At 51.6% G+C, this 16,900-nt stretch overlaps 1 protein-coding gene across 1 annotated transcript in view; it reads left to right on the plus strand.

Annotated features, from left to right (window-relative positions):
• The window catches only part of LOC140396026 (pseudouridylate synthase RPUSD4, mitochondrial-like), a 33,799-nt gene extending 19,425 nt beyond the window's left edge, over positions 1-14,374 (plus strand). Inside the window, exons 5-7 of the mRNA XM_072484081.1 lie at positions 9,812-9,962; positions 11,006-11,103; positions 12,313-14,374. Coding sequence (XP_072340182.1) covers positions 9,812-9,962; positions 11,006-11,103; positions 12,313-12,537 — 474 coding nt within the window. The 3' untranslated portion in view covers positions 12,538-14,374. The remainder of the gene's footprint in view (positions 1-9,811; positions 9,963-11,005; positions 11,104-12,312) is intronic.
• The last annotated feature ends 2,526 nt before the right edge of the window (positions 14,375-16,900 follow it).

Consider the following 16,900-nt stretch of genomic DNA (forward strand, 5'->3'; position numbering starts at 1 on the left):
GGTTAGATACAGAGTGAAGCTCCATCTACACCGTCCCCATCAAACACTCCCAGGACAGGTACAGCATGGGGTTAGATACAGAGCAAAGCTCCCTCTACACTGTCCCCATCAAACACTCCCAGGACGGGTACAGCACGGGGTTAGATACAGAGTAAAGCTCCCTCTATACTGTCCACATCAACATTCCCAGGACAAGTACAGCACGGGGTTAGATACAGAGTGAAGCTCCCTCTACACCGTCCCCATCAAACACTCCCAGGACAGGTACAGCACGGGTTAGATACAGAGTAAAGCTCCCTCTACACTGTCCCCATCAAACACTCCCAGGACAGGTACAGCACGGGTTAGATACAGAGTAAAGCTCCCTCTACACTGTCCCCATCAAACACTCCCAGGACAGGTACAGCAGGGGGCTAGATACAGAGTAAAGCTCCCTCTACACTGTCCCCATCAAACACCCCCAGGACAGGTACAGCACAGGGTTAGATACAGAGTAAAGCTCCCTCTACACTGTCCCCATCAAACACTCCCAGGACAGGTACAGCACGGGGTTAGATACAGAGTAAAGCTCCCTCTACACTGTCCCCATCAAACTCCCACAGGACAGGTACAGCACGGGGTTAGATACAGAGTAAAGCTCCCTCTACATTGTCCCCATCAAACTCTCCCAGGACAGGTACAGCACGGGGTTAGATACAGAGTAAAGCTCCCTCTACACTGTCCCCATCAAACACTCCCAGGACAGATACAGCACGGGGTTAGATACAGAGTGAAGCTCCCTCTACACCGTCCCCATCAAACACTCCCAGGACAGGTACAGCATGGGGTTAGATACAGAGCAAAGCTCCCTCTACACTGTCCCCATCAAACACTCCCAGGACGGGTACAGCACGGGGTTAGATACAGAGTAAAGCTCCCTCTATACTGTCCACATCAACATTCCCAGGACAGGTACAGCACGGGGTTAGATACAGATTGAAGCTCCCTCTACACCGTCCCCATCAAACACTCCCAGGACAGGTACAGCACGGGTTAGATACAGAGTAAAGCTCCCTCTACACTGTCCCCATCAAACACTCCCAGGACAGGTACAGCACGGGTTAGATACAGAGTAAAGCTCCCTCTACACTGTCCCCATCAAACACTCCCAGGACAGGTACAGCAGGGGGCTAGATACAGAGTAAAGCTCCCTCTACACTGTCCCCATCAAACACTCCCAGGACAGGTACAGCACGGGGTTAGATACAGAGTAAAGCTCCCTCTACACTGTCCCCATCAAACACTCCCAGGACAGATACAGCACGGGGTTAGATACAGAGTAAAGCTCCCTCTACACTATCCCCGTCAAACACTCCCAGGACAGGTACAGCACGGGGTTAGATACAGAGTAAAGCTCCCTCTACACTGTCCCCATCAAACACTCCCAGGACAGATACAGCACGGGGTTAGATACAGAGTAAAGCTCCCTCTACACTGTCCCCGTCAAACACTCCCAGGACAGGTACAGCACGGGGTTAGATACAGAGTAAAGCTCCCTCTACACTGTCCCCATCAAACACCCCCAGGACAGGTACAGCACAGGGTTAGATACAGAGTAAAGCTCCCTCTACACTGTCCCCATCAAACACTCCCAGGACAGATACAGCACGGGGTTAGATACAGAGTGAAGCTCCCTCTACACCGTCCCCATCAAACACTCCCAGGACAGGTACAGCATGGGGTTAGATACAGAGCAAAGCTCCCTCTACACTGTCCCCATCAAACACTCCCAGGACGGGTACAGCACGGGGTTAGATACAGAGTAAAGCTCCCTCTATACTGTCCACATCAACATTCCCAGGACAGGTACAGCACGGGGTTAGATACAGAGTGAAGCTCCCTCTACACCGTCCCCATCAAACACTCCCAGGACAGGTACAGCACGGGTTAGATACAGAGTAAAGCTCCCTCTACACTGTCCCCATCAAACACTCCCAGGACAGGTACAGCACGGGATAGATACAGAGTAAAGCTCCCTCTACACTGTCCCCATCAAACACTCCCAGGACAGGTACAGCAGGGGGCTAGATACAGAGTAAAGCTCCCTCTGCCCTGTCCCCATCAAACACTCCCAGGACAGGTACAGCACGGGGTTAGATACAGAGTAAAGCTCCCTCTACACTGTCCCCATCAAACACTCCCAGGACAGATACAGCACGGGGTTAGATACAGAGTAAAGCTCCCTCTACACTATCCCCGTCAAACACTCCCAGGACAGGTACAGCACGGGGTTAGATACAGAGTAAAGCTCCCTCTACACTGTCCCCATCAAACACTCCCAGGACAGATACAGCACGGGGTTAGATACAGAGTAAAGCTCCCTCTACACTATCCCCGTCAAACACTCCCAGGACAGGTACAGCACGGGGTTAGATACAGAGTAAAGCTCCCTCTACACTGTCCCCATCAAACACTCCCAGGACAGGTACAGCACGGGGTTAGATACAGAGTAAAGCTCCCTCTACACTATCCCCGTCAAACACTCCCAGGACAGGTACAGCACGGGGTTAGATACAGAGTAAAGCTCCCTCTACACTGTCCCCATCAAACACCCCCAGGACAGGTACAGCACAGGGTTAGATACAGAGTAAAGCTCCCTCTACACTGTCCCCATCAAACACTCCCAGGACAGGTACAGCACGGGGTTAGATACAGAGTAAAGCTCCCTCTACACTGTCCCCATCAAACTCCCACAGGACAGGTACAGCACGGGGTTAGATACAGAGTAAAGCTCCCTCTACATTGTCCCCATCAAACTCTCCCAGGACAGGTACAGCACGGGGTTAGATACAGAGTAAAGCTCCCTCTACACTGTCCCCATCAAACACTCCCAGGACAGATACAGCACGGGGTTAGATACAGAGTGAAGCTCCCTCTACACCGTCCCCATCAAACACTCCCAGGACAGGTACAGCATGGGGTTAGATACAGAGCAAAGCTCCCTCTACACTGTCCCCATCAAACACTCCCAGGACGGGTACAGCACGGGGTTAGATACAGAGTAAAGCTCCCTCTATACTGTCCACATCAACATTCCCAGGACAGGTACAGCACGGGGTTAGATACAGAGTGAAGCTCCCTCTACACCGTCCCCATCAAACACTCCCAGGACAGGTACAGCACGGGTTAGATACAGAGTAAAGCTCCCTCTACACTGTCCCCATCAAACACTCCCAGGACAGGTACAGCAGGGGGTTAGATACAGAGTAAAGCTCCCTCTACACTGTCCCCATCAAACACTCCCAGGACAGGTACAGCACGGGGTTAGATACAGAGTAAAGCTCCCTCTACACTGTCCCCATCAAACACCCCCAGGACAGGTACAGCACGGGGTTAGATACAGAGTAAAGCTCCCTCTACACTATCCCCGTCAAACACGCCCAGGACAGGTACAGCACGGGGTTAGATACAGAGTAAAGCTCCCTCTACACTGTCCCCATCAAACACTCCCAGGACAGGTACAGCACGGGGTTAGATACAGAGTAAAGCTCCCTCTACACTATCCCCGTCAAACACTCCCAGGACAGGTACAGCACGGGGTTAGATACAGAGTAAAGCTCCCTCTACACTGTCCCCATCAAACACCCCCAGGACAGGTACAGCACAGGGTTAGATACAGAGTAAAGCTCCCTCTACACTGTCCCCATCAAACACTCCCAGGACAGGTACAGCACGGGGTTAGATACAGAGTAAAGCTCCCTCTACACTGTCCCCATCAAACTCCCACAGGACAGGTACAGCACGGGGTTAGATACAGAGTAAAGCTCCCTCTACATTGTCCCCATCAAACTCTCCCAGGACAGGTACAGCACGGGGTTAGATACAGAGTAAAGCTCCGTCTACACTGTCCCCATCAAACACTCCCAGGACAGATACAGCACGGGGTTAGATACAGAGTGAAGCTCCATCTACACCGTCCCCATCAAACACTCCCAGGACAGGTACAGCACGGGGTTAGATACAGAGCAAAGCTCCCTCTACACTGTCCCCATCAAACACTCCCAGGACGGGTACAGCACGGGGTTAGATACAGAGTAAAGCTCCCTCTATACTGTCCACATCAACATTCCCAGGACAAGTACAGCACGGGGTTAGATACAGAGTGAAGCTCCCTCTACACCGTCCCCATCAAACACTCCCAGGACAGGTACAGCACGGGTTAGATACAGAGTAAAGCTCCCTCTACACTGTCCCCATCAAACACTCCCAGGACAGGTACAGCACGGGTTAGATACAGAGTAAAGCTCCCTCTACACTGTCCCCATCAAACACTCCCAGGACAGGTACAGCAGGGGGCTAGATACAGAGTAAAGCTCCCTCTACACTGTCCCCATCAAACACTCCCAGGACAGGTACAGCACGGGGTTAGATACAGAGTAAAGCTCCCTCTACACTGTCCCCATCAAACACTCCCAGGACAGATACAGCACGGGGTTAGATACAGAGTAAAGCTCCCTCTACACTATCCCCGTCAAACACTCCCAGGACAGGTACAGCACGGGGTTAGATACAGAGTAAAGCTCCCTCTACACTGTCCCCATCAAACACTCCCAGGACAGATACAGCACGGGGTTAGATACAGAGTAAAGCTCCCTCTACACTATCCCCGTCAAACACTCCCAGGACAGGTACAGCACGGTGTTAGATACAGAGTAAAGCTCCCTCTACACTGTCCCCATCAAACACCCCCAGGACAGGTACAGCACAGGGTTAGATACAGAGTAAAGCTCCCTCTACACTGTCCCCATCAAACACTCCCAGGACAGGTACAGCACGGGGTTAGATACAGAGTAAAGCTCCCTCTACACTGTCCCCATCAAACTCCCACAGGACAGGTACAGCACGGGGTTAGATACAGAGTAAAGCTCCCTCTACACTGTCCCCATCAAACACTCCCAGGACAGATACAGCACGGGGTTAGATACAGAGTGAAGCTCCCTCTACACCGTCCCCATCAAACACTCCCAGGACAGGTACAGCATGGGGTTAGATACAGAGCAAAGCTCCCTCTACACTGTCCCCATCAAACACTCCCAGGACGGGTACAGCACGGGGTTAGATACAGAGTAAAGCTCCCTCTATACTGTCCACATCAACATTCCCAGGACAGGTACAGCACGGGGTTAGATACAGAGTGAAGCTCCCTCTGCACCGTCCCCATCAAACACTCCCAGGACAGGTACAGCACGGGTTAGATACAGAGTAAAGCTCCCTCTACACTGTCCCCATCAAACACTCCCAGGACAGGTACAGCACGGGATAGATACAGAGTAAAGCTCCCTCTACACTGTCCCCATCAAACACTCCCAGGACAGGTACAGCAGGGGGCTAGATACAGAGTAAAGCTCCCTCTACACTGTCCCCATCAAACACTCCCAGGACAGGTACAGCACGGGGTTAGATACAGAGTAAAGCTCCCTCTACACTGTCCCCATCAAACACTCCCAGGACAGATACAGCACGGGGTTAGATACAGAGTAAAGCTCCCTCTACACTATCCCCGTCAAACACTCCCAGGACAGGTACAGCACGGGGTTAGATACAGAGTAAAGCTCCCTCTACACTGTCCCCATCAAACACTCCCAGGACAGATACAGCACGGGGTTAGATACAGAGTAAAGCTCCCTCTACACTATCCCCGTCAAACACTCCCAGGACAGGTACAGCACGGGGTTAGATACAGAGTAAAGCTCCCTCTACACTGTCCCCATCAAACACTCCCAGGACAGGTACAGCACGGGGTTAGATACAGAGTAAAGCTCCCTCTACACTATCCCCGTCAAACACTCCCAGGACAGGTACAGCACGGGGTTAGATACAGAGTAAAGCTCCCTCTACACTGTCCCCATCAAACACCCCCAGGACAGGTACAGCACAGGGTTAGATACAGAGTAAAGCTCCCTCTACACTGTCCCCATCAAACACTCCCAGGACAGGTACAGCACGGGGTTAGATACAGAGTAAAGCTCCCTCTACACTGTCCCCATCAAACTCCCACAGGACAGGTACAGCACGGGGTTAGATACAGAGTAAAGCTCCCTCTACATTGTCCCCATCAAACTCTCCCAGGACAGGTACAGCACGGGGTTAGATACAGAGTAAAGCTCCCTCTACACTGTCCCCATCAAACACTCCCAGGACAGATACAGCACGGGGTTAGATACAGAGTGAAGCTCCCTCTACACCGTCCCCATCAAACACTCCCAGGACAGGTACAGCATGGGGTTAGATACAGAGCAAAGCTCCCTCTACACTGTCCCCATCAAACACTCCCAGGACGGGTACAGCACGGGGTTAGATACAGAGTAAAGCTCCCTCTACACTGTCCACATCAACATTTCCAGGACAGGTACAGCACGGGGTTAGATACAGAGTAAAGCTCCCTCTACACTGTCCCCATCAAACACTCCCAGGACAGATACAGCACGGGGTTAGATACAGAGTAAAGCTCCCTCTACACTATCCCCGTCCAACACTCCCAGGACAGGTACAGCACGGGGTTAGATACAGAGTAAAGCTCCCTCTACACTGTCCCCATCAAACACTCCCAGGACAGGTACAGCACGGGGTTAGATACAGAGTAAAGCTCCCTCTACACTATCCCCGTCAAACACTCCCAGGACAGGTACAGCACGGGGTTAGATACAGAGTAAAGCTCCCTCTACACTGTCCCCATCAAACACCCCCAGGACAGGTACAGCACAGGGTTAGATACAGAGTAAAGCTCCCTCTACACTGTCCCCATCAAACACTCCCAGGACAGGTACAGCACGGGGTTAGATCCAGAGTAAAGCTCCCTCTGCACTGTCCCCATCAAACTCCCACAGGACAGGTACAGCACGGGGTTAGATACAGAGTAAAGCTCCCTCTACACTGTCCCCATCAAACACTCCCAGGACAGGTACAGCACGGGGTTAGATACAGAGTAAAGCTCCCTCTACACTGTCCCCATCAAACACCCCCAGGACAGGTACAGCACAGGGTTAGATACAGAGTAAAGCTCCCTCTACACTGTCCCCATCAAACACTCCCAGGACAGGTACAGCACGGGGTTAGATACAGAGTAAAGCTCCCTCTACACTGTCCCCATCAAACTCCCACAGGACAGGTACAGCACGGGGTTAGATACAGAGTAAAGCTCCCTCTACATTGTCCCCATCAAACTCTCCCAGGACAGGTACAGCACGGGGTTAGATACAGAGTAAAGCTCCCTCTACACTGTCCCCATCAAACACTCCCAGGACAGATACAGCACGGGGTTAGATACAGAGTGAAGCTCCCTCTACACCGTCCCCATCAAACACTCCCAGGACAGGTACAGCATGGGGTTAGATACAGAGCAAAGCTCCCTCTACACTGTCCCCATCAAACACTCCCAGGACGGGTACAGCACGGGGTTAGATACAGAGTAAAGCTCCCTCTACACTGTCCACATCAACATTTCCAGGACAGGTACAGCACGGGGTTAGATACAGAGTAAAGCTCCCTCTACACTGTCCCCATCAAACACTCCCAGGACAGATACAGCACGGGGTTAGATACAGAGTAAAGCTCCCTCTACACTATCCCCGTCCAACACTCCCAGGACAGGTACAGCACGGGGTTAGATACAGAGTAAAGCTCCCTCTACACTGTCCCCATCAAACACTCCCAGGACAGGTACAGCACGGGGTTAGATACAGAGTAAAGCTCCCTCTACACTATCCCCGTCAAACACTCCCAGGACAGGTACAGCACGGGGTTAGATACAGAGTAAAGCTCCCTCTACACTGTCCCCATCAAACACCCCCAGGACAGGTACAGCACAGGGTTAGATACAGAGTAAAGCTCCCTCTACACTGTCCCCATCAAACACTCCCAGGACAGGTACAGCACGGGGTTAGATACAGAGTAAAGCTCCCTCTACACTGTCCCCATCAAACTCCCACAGGACAGGTACAGCACGGGGTTAGATACAGAGTAAAGCTCCCTCTTCACTGTCCCCATCAAACACTCCCAGGACAGGTACAGCACGGGGTTAGATACAGAGTAAAGCTCCCTCTACACTGTCCACATCAACATTCCCAGGACAGGTACAGCACGGGGTTAGATACAGAGTGAAGCTCCCTCTACACCGTCCCATCAAACACTCCCAGGACAGGTACAGCACGGGGTTAGATACAGGGCAAAGCTCCCTCTACACTGTCCACATCAACATTCCCAGGACAGGTACAGCACGGGGTTAGATACAGAGTGAAGCTCCCTCTACACCGTCCCCATCAAACACTCCCAGGACAGGTACAGCACGGGTTAGATACAGAGTAAAGCTCCCTCTACACTGTCCCATCAAACACTCCCAGGACAGGTACAGCACGGGTTAGATACAGAGTAAAGCTCCCTCTACACTGTCCCCATCAAACACTCCCAGGACAGGTACAGCAGGGGGTTAGATACAGAGTAAAGCTCCCTCTACACTGTCCCCATCAAACACTCCCAGGACAGGTACAGCACGGGTTTAGATACAGAGTAAAGCTCCCTCTACACTGTCCCCATCAAACACTCCCAGGACAGGTACAGCACGGGGTTAGATACAGAGTAATGCTCCCTCTACACTGTCCCCATCAAACACTCCCAGGACAGGTACAGCACGGGGTTAGATACAGAGTAAAGCTCCCGCTACACTGTCCGCATCAAACACTCCCAGGACAGGTACAGCACGGGGTTAGATACAGAGTAAAGCTCCCTCTACACTGTCCCCATCAAACACTCCCAGGGCAGGTACAGCACGGGGTTAGATACAGAGTAAAGCTCCCTCTACACTGTCCCCATCAAACACTCTCAGGACAGGTACAGCACGGGGTTAGATACAGAGTAAAGCACCCTCAACACTGTCCCCATCAAACACTCCCAGGACAGGTACAGCACGGGGTTAGATACAGAGTAAAGCTCCCTCTACACTGTCCCCATCAAACACTCCCAGGACAGGTACAGCATGGGGTTAGATACAGAGTAAAGCTCCCTCTACCCTGTCCCCATCAAACACTCCCAGGACAGGTACAGCACGGGGTTAGATACAGAGTAAAGCTCCCTCGACACTGTCCCCATCAAACACTCCCAGGACAGGTACAGCACGGGGTTAGATACAGAGTAAAGCTCCCTCTACACTGTCCCCATCAAACACTCCCAGGACAGGTACAGCATGGGGTTAGATACAGAGTAAAGCTCCCTCTACCCTGTCCCCATCAAACACTCCCAGGACAGGTACAGCACGGGGTTAGATACAGAGTAAAGCTCCCTCGACACTGTCCCCATCAAACACTCCCAGGACAGGTACAGCACGGGGTTAGATACAGAGTAAAGCTCCCTCTACACTGTCCCCATCAAACACTCCCAGGACAGGTAGAGCACAGGGTTAGATACAGAGTAAAGCTCCCTCTACACTGTCCCCATCAAACACTCCCAGGACACGTACAGCACAGGGTTAGATACAGAGTAAAGCTCCCTCTACACTGTCCCCATCAAACACTCCCAGGACAGGTACAGCACGGGGTTAGATACAGAGTAAAGCTCCCTCTACACTGTCCCCATCAAACACTCCCAGGACAGGTAGAGCACAGGGTTAGATACAGAGTAAAGCTCCCTCTACACTGTCCCCATCAAACACTCCCAGGACACGTACAGCACAGGGTTAGATACAGAGTAAAGCTCCCTCTACACTGTCCCCATCAAACACTCCCAGGACAGGTACAGCACGGGGTTAGATACAGAGTAAAGTTTTCTCTCTCTTGTGCAGATGGGCCTGGCTCCCGTGTTCCGTGTTGGCGATATGGAGGGCACCATGTTGCGGGCGCGCCAGAATCGTGCCGCCCACAGTGCCGTGACACAGTACCGAGTTCTGGAAAGTTCCGGAGGCACAGCTCTGGTGGAGTTGCAGCCGCTCACAGGTGAGGAGCGCCTCGGGGGCCCCAGAGCCGGTCAGGAGCCGTATCCGAGGGTGCCCAGCTCCCAGCCGCTGCTTCCCAAGCACGTGGTGGGACGCCCTTCCGGAAAGGTCCATCCCTCTCCAGGGTTCACTTGAACATGTTGTCACCTCCCAGGTGTAGACCTTGTCCAGGAGCTTTCTAATTGTGATCCCCGCCCCAATGTGAAGGGGAGGGGAATATATTGGTCCGAGCCTGGGGACTCGATTGCTGTTCCCGGATTCATCTGTATGGATTCCCTCTGCTATACCTCCCCACAAGTATCTATCCTGCCCCCCACCCATTTCCCACCTACTCATTGACCCTCAGCCATGTGGTCACAAAGCACGGTGTGTGTTGTTATGGACAAAGCTTTTTCAGAACCCCAAAATGTATCATAGAGTTCAACCAACCTCCCCCTTTATTGTTGCTTTTCCTAGCGCGCGGCTTGTTCCCTACGTGCGGGATTACAATTACGGACACGTGGGTTTTTAAACCCGAAACAATGTTTATTCCATGAACTCAACTTAACATCTTAAATAAACATTGGATCTCTTAACACCCCTTACTTCAAAGATAACTCAGAAAATATTGCAACAGTAAATAATTCCTCAAAACGTTCCTTCAAACTTCCAAGAGACTTAACATCTTTAAACAGAATCACATCAGGTTAAAGGCTTTACTATTATGAGTTTAAATCACCCAAATGATCCAGAGATAGTCTTTCATGGCAGAGATCCAGCTCACTGCAAAACACAGACACTCCCAAGCTCTTTTCAAACTGCAAAACTAAACTGCAAAATGGCTGATCTAAAACCGAGCTCCACCCACTCTCTGACATCACTGTTTTCTTCAAGGTACATTGCTTAAACATCCATGTCTTAAAGGTACTCTCACATGACAGTGTACAGGTGAGCCCAGCTCTCGCCCCCTCTCGCTCTGTGTCGCTGAATGAAGTTGGGTGGGGGGAGGACTGGGGTCTCTGCCGTTGCAGCTTAATGACTGCCTCTCCCTCTCTCTTCCCCCAGGCGTGAAGCATCAGGTCCGGGTACACCTCGCACTGGCACTCGGGTGCCCCATTCTTGGAGATCACAAATATTCAAAATGGAACAGCCTCGAGCCACAGGTACGGACGGAGGGGAGGGGGCGGCTGCTGGATGGGGCTGGGGTGGGGGGAGATGATGGGATGAGGGGACTTGGTGGGGGAGGGTTATAGGAGAAATTGGAGGGAGGGGGCGAAGAGGGAGGGGGGAGAAGAGAGAAAGGGGAAGGGGGGGCGAAGAGAGAGAGAGGGGAGACAGAGAGAGGGGAGGAGGGAGGGGGGAAGAGAGAGAGGGAGGGGGGGGAAGAGAGAGAGGGAGGGGGGAGAAGAGAGATGGGGAGGAGGGGTGAGACAGAGGCGGAGGAGGGAGAGACAGAGAGGGAGAGGGGGAGAAGAGAAAGGGGGAGGGGGGAGAAGAGGGAGGGGGAGGGGGAGAAGAGAGAGGGGGAGGGGGAGAAGAGAGAGGGGAAGTGAGCGAGAAGAGGGGGAGGCGGAGGATGGGGAGACAGAGGCGGAGGAGGGGGAGACAGAGAGGGGGAGGAAGGGAGAGAGGAGACAGAGGGGGGAGACTGGAAGGGGGAGAGTAGAGAAAGAGAGGGGAGAGAAGAGAGAGGGGGAGAGAGGGGGGGAGACACAGAGAGGGAGGGGAGAAGAGAGAGATGGGGAGGAGGGGAGAAGCAGAGAGAGGGTGAGGAGGGGGAGACAGATGGGGGGAGGTAGGGGGAGGGGGAGACAGATAGGGGAGACAGAGAGGGGAGGAGAGGGACACAGAGAGAGGGGAGGAGGAGGGAGAAGAGAGATGGGGAGGAGGGGGCAAGCAGAGAGGGGGTGAGGAGGGGGAGAAGAGAGAGGGGGAGGAGGGGAGACAGAGAGGGGGAGGAAGGCGGAGAGGAGACAGAGAGCGGGGGAGTGGGGGGAGACAGAGAGAGGAGGAGGGGGAGACAGAGAGGGAGGGGGAGAGGAGTCAGAGAGAGAGGGGGAGTGGGGGGAGACAGAGGGGAGGAGGGGGAGACAGAGGGGGAGGGGGAGAGGAGACAGAGAGAGGGGGAGGGGGAGAGGAGACAGAGAGGGGGAGTGGGGGGAAACAGAGGGGGAGGAGTCAGAGTGGGAGGAGGGACAGAGAGAGAGGGGGAAGGAGGGATTGTGGGGAGGGGACAGAGCAGGAGGAGGAGGGACAGAGAGGGGGAGTGGAGGGGGAATAGAGGAAGGGGGAGGGAGGGGGAGAAGGATGGAGTGTAAGGAGGGTCAGTCAGCATAACGTTTTCCTGTCTCCTCTGTCTTGGTCCTTTATAGAAGTTACCAGAAGGTGTGCTGAGGCGTCTGGGCTTGACGCAGCCGAAGTCTCGACACGTCCCGCTGCACCTTCACAGCCGCCAGCTGAGGGTGCCGGCAGCCCGCGGTGAGGGGGAGGAGGGGACGGAGCAGCAGCCCCTGCTCAATGTGATCTGTAGACCCCCCCGGTACTTCCTGCAAACTCTAAAACATCTGAGGATCCAGTGGCCAGAGGTGACGCCGTGACCGCCAGGGGAGGGCGAGGGTGACTGTGCCCCTGGGCAGGGCGAGGGTGACTGTGCCCCTGGGCAGGGCGAGGGTGACTGTGCCCCTGGGGAGGGCGAGGGTGACTGTGCTCCTGGGGTGGGCGAGGGTGACTGCGCCCCTGTGGAGGGAGAGGTTGACTGCGCCCCTGGGCAGGGCGAGGGTGACTGTGCCCCTGGGGAGGGTGAATGCGCCCCTGGGGAGGGCGAGGGTGACTGCGCCCCTGGGTTGGGCGAGGGTGACTGTGCCCCTGGGCAGGGCGAGGGCGACTGTGCCCCTGGGCAGGGCGACTGTGCCCCTGGGCAGGGTGAGGGTGACTGTGCCCCTGGGGAGGGTGACTGCACCCCTGGGGAGGGCGAGGGTGACTGAACCCCAGGGGATGGCGAGGGTGACTGTGCCCCTGGGGAGGGTGACTGCACCCCTGGGGAGGGCGAGGGTGACTGAACCCCAGGGGATGGCGAGGGTGACTGAGCCCCAGGGGATGGCGAGGGTGACTGTGCCCCTGGGGAGGGCGAGGGTGACTGTGCCCCTGGGGGAGGGCGACTGCGCCCCTGGGGAGGGCGACTGCGCCCCTGGGGAGGGCGACTGCGCCCCTGGGGAGGGCGAGGGTGACTGCGCCCTTGGGCAGGGTGACTGAGCCCCTGGGGAGGGCGAGGGTGACTGAGCCCCTGGGGAGGGCGAGGGTGACTGCGCCCCTGGGGAGGGCGAGGGTGACTGCGCCCCTGGGGAGGGCGAGGGTGACTGCGCCCCTGGGGAGGGTGACTGACCTCCCCACACTTCATGTATCTCCGCGGTTGCCATGAATGGTTGTGAACTTCCTCAGCAGTAATAAAGGTGTGAGCTGGCGGAGATTCTCTTGTTAATCCGAGTCTGTGTCACTGCAAGTAAGATTCGCCTTAGCTCTCGCTCACAAATAAGTCAGTCCGGTTGAATGAATGTAAGTAATGTTTATTTCTTTTAAGAACACATTTTGGTACATTCACACAAAATTAACTGGAAAGACATTTTCCTGTGTGTCTCGAAATGTCCTTGAGACATCAACGAGTGAAAGCAACAACTTCAAGATAAAAGTGACTTCAGATTTACAAAATTAAAAGTCATTTCAACAAAGGCCTCAAAAGTAATTTTTACCAATGCTTCAACGATTCTCCGACGGCTACAATTTCTCTGCTAATCCGTTGGAGGGATCACATTCTTAAGGGAATCCTTATCTGGGTTTAGCCCCTTACTTAGTTTCATTGGTTCTAATTCTCAGCTGAGACCCCCTTGATTTGTTCAGGAAAGTGTCAGTCACTTAACAGGCGATTGGTTAATTGGACATTGATCAATTACTCCAAATTTATTAATCATCTTTCCCACGTTCAAACTCCCTACGTCACGTCAGGTCTCAGTTACGAGATTGTTTCAAACTCGTTGAGTGTACCCTTATATCATTAAGAATACTTGCAGTAACATTCGAGACAGTCGTGGACAGTATTCAAAAGATTAGCCAATTTTATAGCTTACTCATATTTCTACAAATTCAGTAATTTTCAAGAATCATATTAGCTAATATTTTAAAGGACCCCCCGCTATAATTGTTCAATCCAACATCTCCCCCCTTTTATTATTTTAAACTTGATAAAATAATAAATAATAGTAAAGCGAAAGGAATATAAGTTGAGGACATTCACAACTGTCTTTGATGGATCCTGTCCTTCAATATTGGAATGGGTTACAAGCATTTAAAAGAGTTACAAGCCTTTACATTCGTAGATTTGGTAAATTATATCAGGAACAAGGAATCAATAAAAAGAGCCTCCCATGCCCTGTAAGGATATTGCTATTTCAGTTTCTTGTCATTCATTCTCTTAGACACATACGCTGCAGAAAATATAGCCAGACCTAGTACCACTGAGGCTCCCAAGGACCCAATCAGTCCACAGCCCAACTCCAAAGAGTGTTAGACTCGGGTTGTCTTAATTTTTCCACTTCTTTTTGAATGTGGTTTGCCAAATCTGTGATTTATTTGGAATAGCCTGGGATATAAGCACAACATTCTGGTCCATTAAGGCACATGTTGGCTTTAATGACCCCTTTTACTGAGATGGTTTAACAACATGTGCAAATCCTTTTCATGGTCTTCTTCCTTAATAGTGACTAATAGAATGTCATCGTCATACTGGATAATGGTAGAGGGCATCTCGGGTCATTCCTTCAAATGATTTTGCAATGCCATATGGAATACAATAGGACTGTTGTGAAAACTCTGTGGTAATCTTGTCCAGGTGTACTGTTGCTATTGAATAGTAAATGCAAACCAAGGTTGCACTTCCTGTGCTATTGGTAGTGACCCAGAAGCCATTACCCAAATCAATAACTGAGAACCATTCAAGTTCTGGGGTCAGAGAGGTTGGCTACCAAAGGAGTTTTTTTTAATCAATACACTGATTTGCTTTTGGGTAAACGCCATTTGCCTTTTTCACAGTTCAAACTGGACTGTTTGATGAACTGTGTATTTTGATCAATGCCCCTCTTCTAACTTTTACGATAAGCAAAATCCCTTCAATTGAGGACGTGTTGATAGGGTATTGTTTGGTGCAAGGTGGAGTGCTAACAGTGAATGATGCTGGTTCTATATATAATAATCCACAATTGTTCTTATCTTTGGCCCAGGTCGGGTGTTCGTAAAGCCGATCTTTCCTGAATGTTCAAACTGCCCATGTTACTTTTCAAAGCTTTCGGGAAGAATTCAGTTGGGATAGAATATCCAAACCCAGAATGGCCTGATCCACTTTGCCTACCCAGACTGGAGAAATTCATTCATGAGGACCGAATTCTATTGACATAGGCTTCGTTCTTTTAATAGTTACTGGATCTCCCCCTATTCCATGAGCCAAAGTCTGTTTGGAATCCAAAGGAAATATTCTTTCAAATTCCGACAGAAGAATGTTAACTCTGCTCCTGTATCGAAGAGGCAGTCCACTTCCATACCGTCCATGCACATTAATACATATAATCCATCTCTTCTATTTTCAAGCAAGGCGTGGAGAGGCAGGGACGGAGGGGCTGAGAGTGGGCGTTTCTAGTTTTTTGACATGTCCAATAGTGCAGCTCTACGTTGTGGTGATAATTGTTTTAACGCTTCCCACTCAGCCCACTCCTCAGAGCGGGGTGGTGGAAATTGTGGATGATCTGTAGGTGTGGAATTGGGAGCAGGAGCCGAGTTTGCAGGCACGTATTGTTCTTGCCGTTCTTGTAATCTAGCTCGGCATGACCTAGCCCAGTGCCCTTCTTTCCCACAAAAATAACATTCCCCTCTTTTGATTTTTGAGAAGCATTTGAATTATACATGGCATTTTTTCCTGTTTGAATTGCTTCTCCTTTAGGTTGCGTCTCTGTTTGAAAAACATGGATTTTAGAATCTATCAATTTGAGCACATATTTACTAATGCCGTATAAGTAGTTACCCCTTGACCCCAATCAGGAAACACTAGTTTCAATGCATTGGACACATCTATTTTTAAACCAGCAAGGAATGCAGACTTTAACAGTTCAAAAGTACTGCCATCCCACGACTTCAGTTCCCCTGGCAACTCCATTCCTGAGCGTTCTGCCCACACTTATAAATCTCTGTTCGTATTCGGAAACATCCCCAGATTTATTCTGTCGACAATCAGTAATTTTAGCCCAATCAGTTCTCGGTGGATTATATCTTAATAACCACTGTTTGCTTCCCAGCCATCCATCATGCACTAATTGTTCAGCATCCCCGAATGCTGTTTTGACTTCTCTAACAAGTTGGTCAGTTTCTCGTTTGGGGTTTATTAGTCAGAACTTGAACGTCATCTAATGGATGGAGGTTGTAAATCTGTCTCAATCTCTCGAGCCCCTCCCATGTTGCCATACTCCCTTTCTTTGGGGTCGGCAATTCTTTGGACCACCGGTCAATCCTATCTGGGTCAGCAGGTTTATGGACTAAATGTTGATTATATTGGGCTCGAGTTACACTTCTGTCCCCTCCTTCAGTGACTGCTTCTACTGTCCCAGTTTTATACTGTTTTGACTTTAAGGGAGCTAGCCGAACATCTTAGCTTTGGATCTTTAGTCTCTCTTAAGCATTTCCCTGTTGAATTCTGCTTCAGTATCATTAGACTCCGATCATTCCATTCCATTTTTATTTTTATATTTTGGAGTACCCAATTCATTTTTTCCAATTAATGGGCAATTTATCGTGTCCAATCCACCTCGCCTGCACATCTTTGGGTTGTGGGGGCAGAACCCACGCAGACATGGGGAGAATGTGCAAACTCCACATGGACAGTGACCCAGAGCTGGGATCAAACCTCGGACCTTGGCGTGAGGC

This window comes from Scyliorhinus torazame, chromosome 19 (genome assembly GCF_047496885.1).
Source record: "Scyliorhinus torazame isolate Kashiwa2021f chromosome 19, sScyTor2.1, whole genome shotgun sequence".
Classification (NCBI taxonomy): Eukaryota; Metazoa; Chordata; class Chondrichthyes; order Carcharhiniformes; family Scyliorhinidae; genus Scyliorhinus; species Scyliorhinus torazame.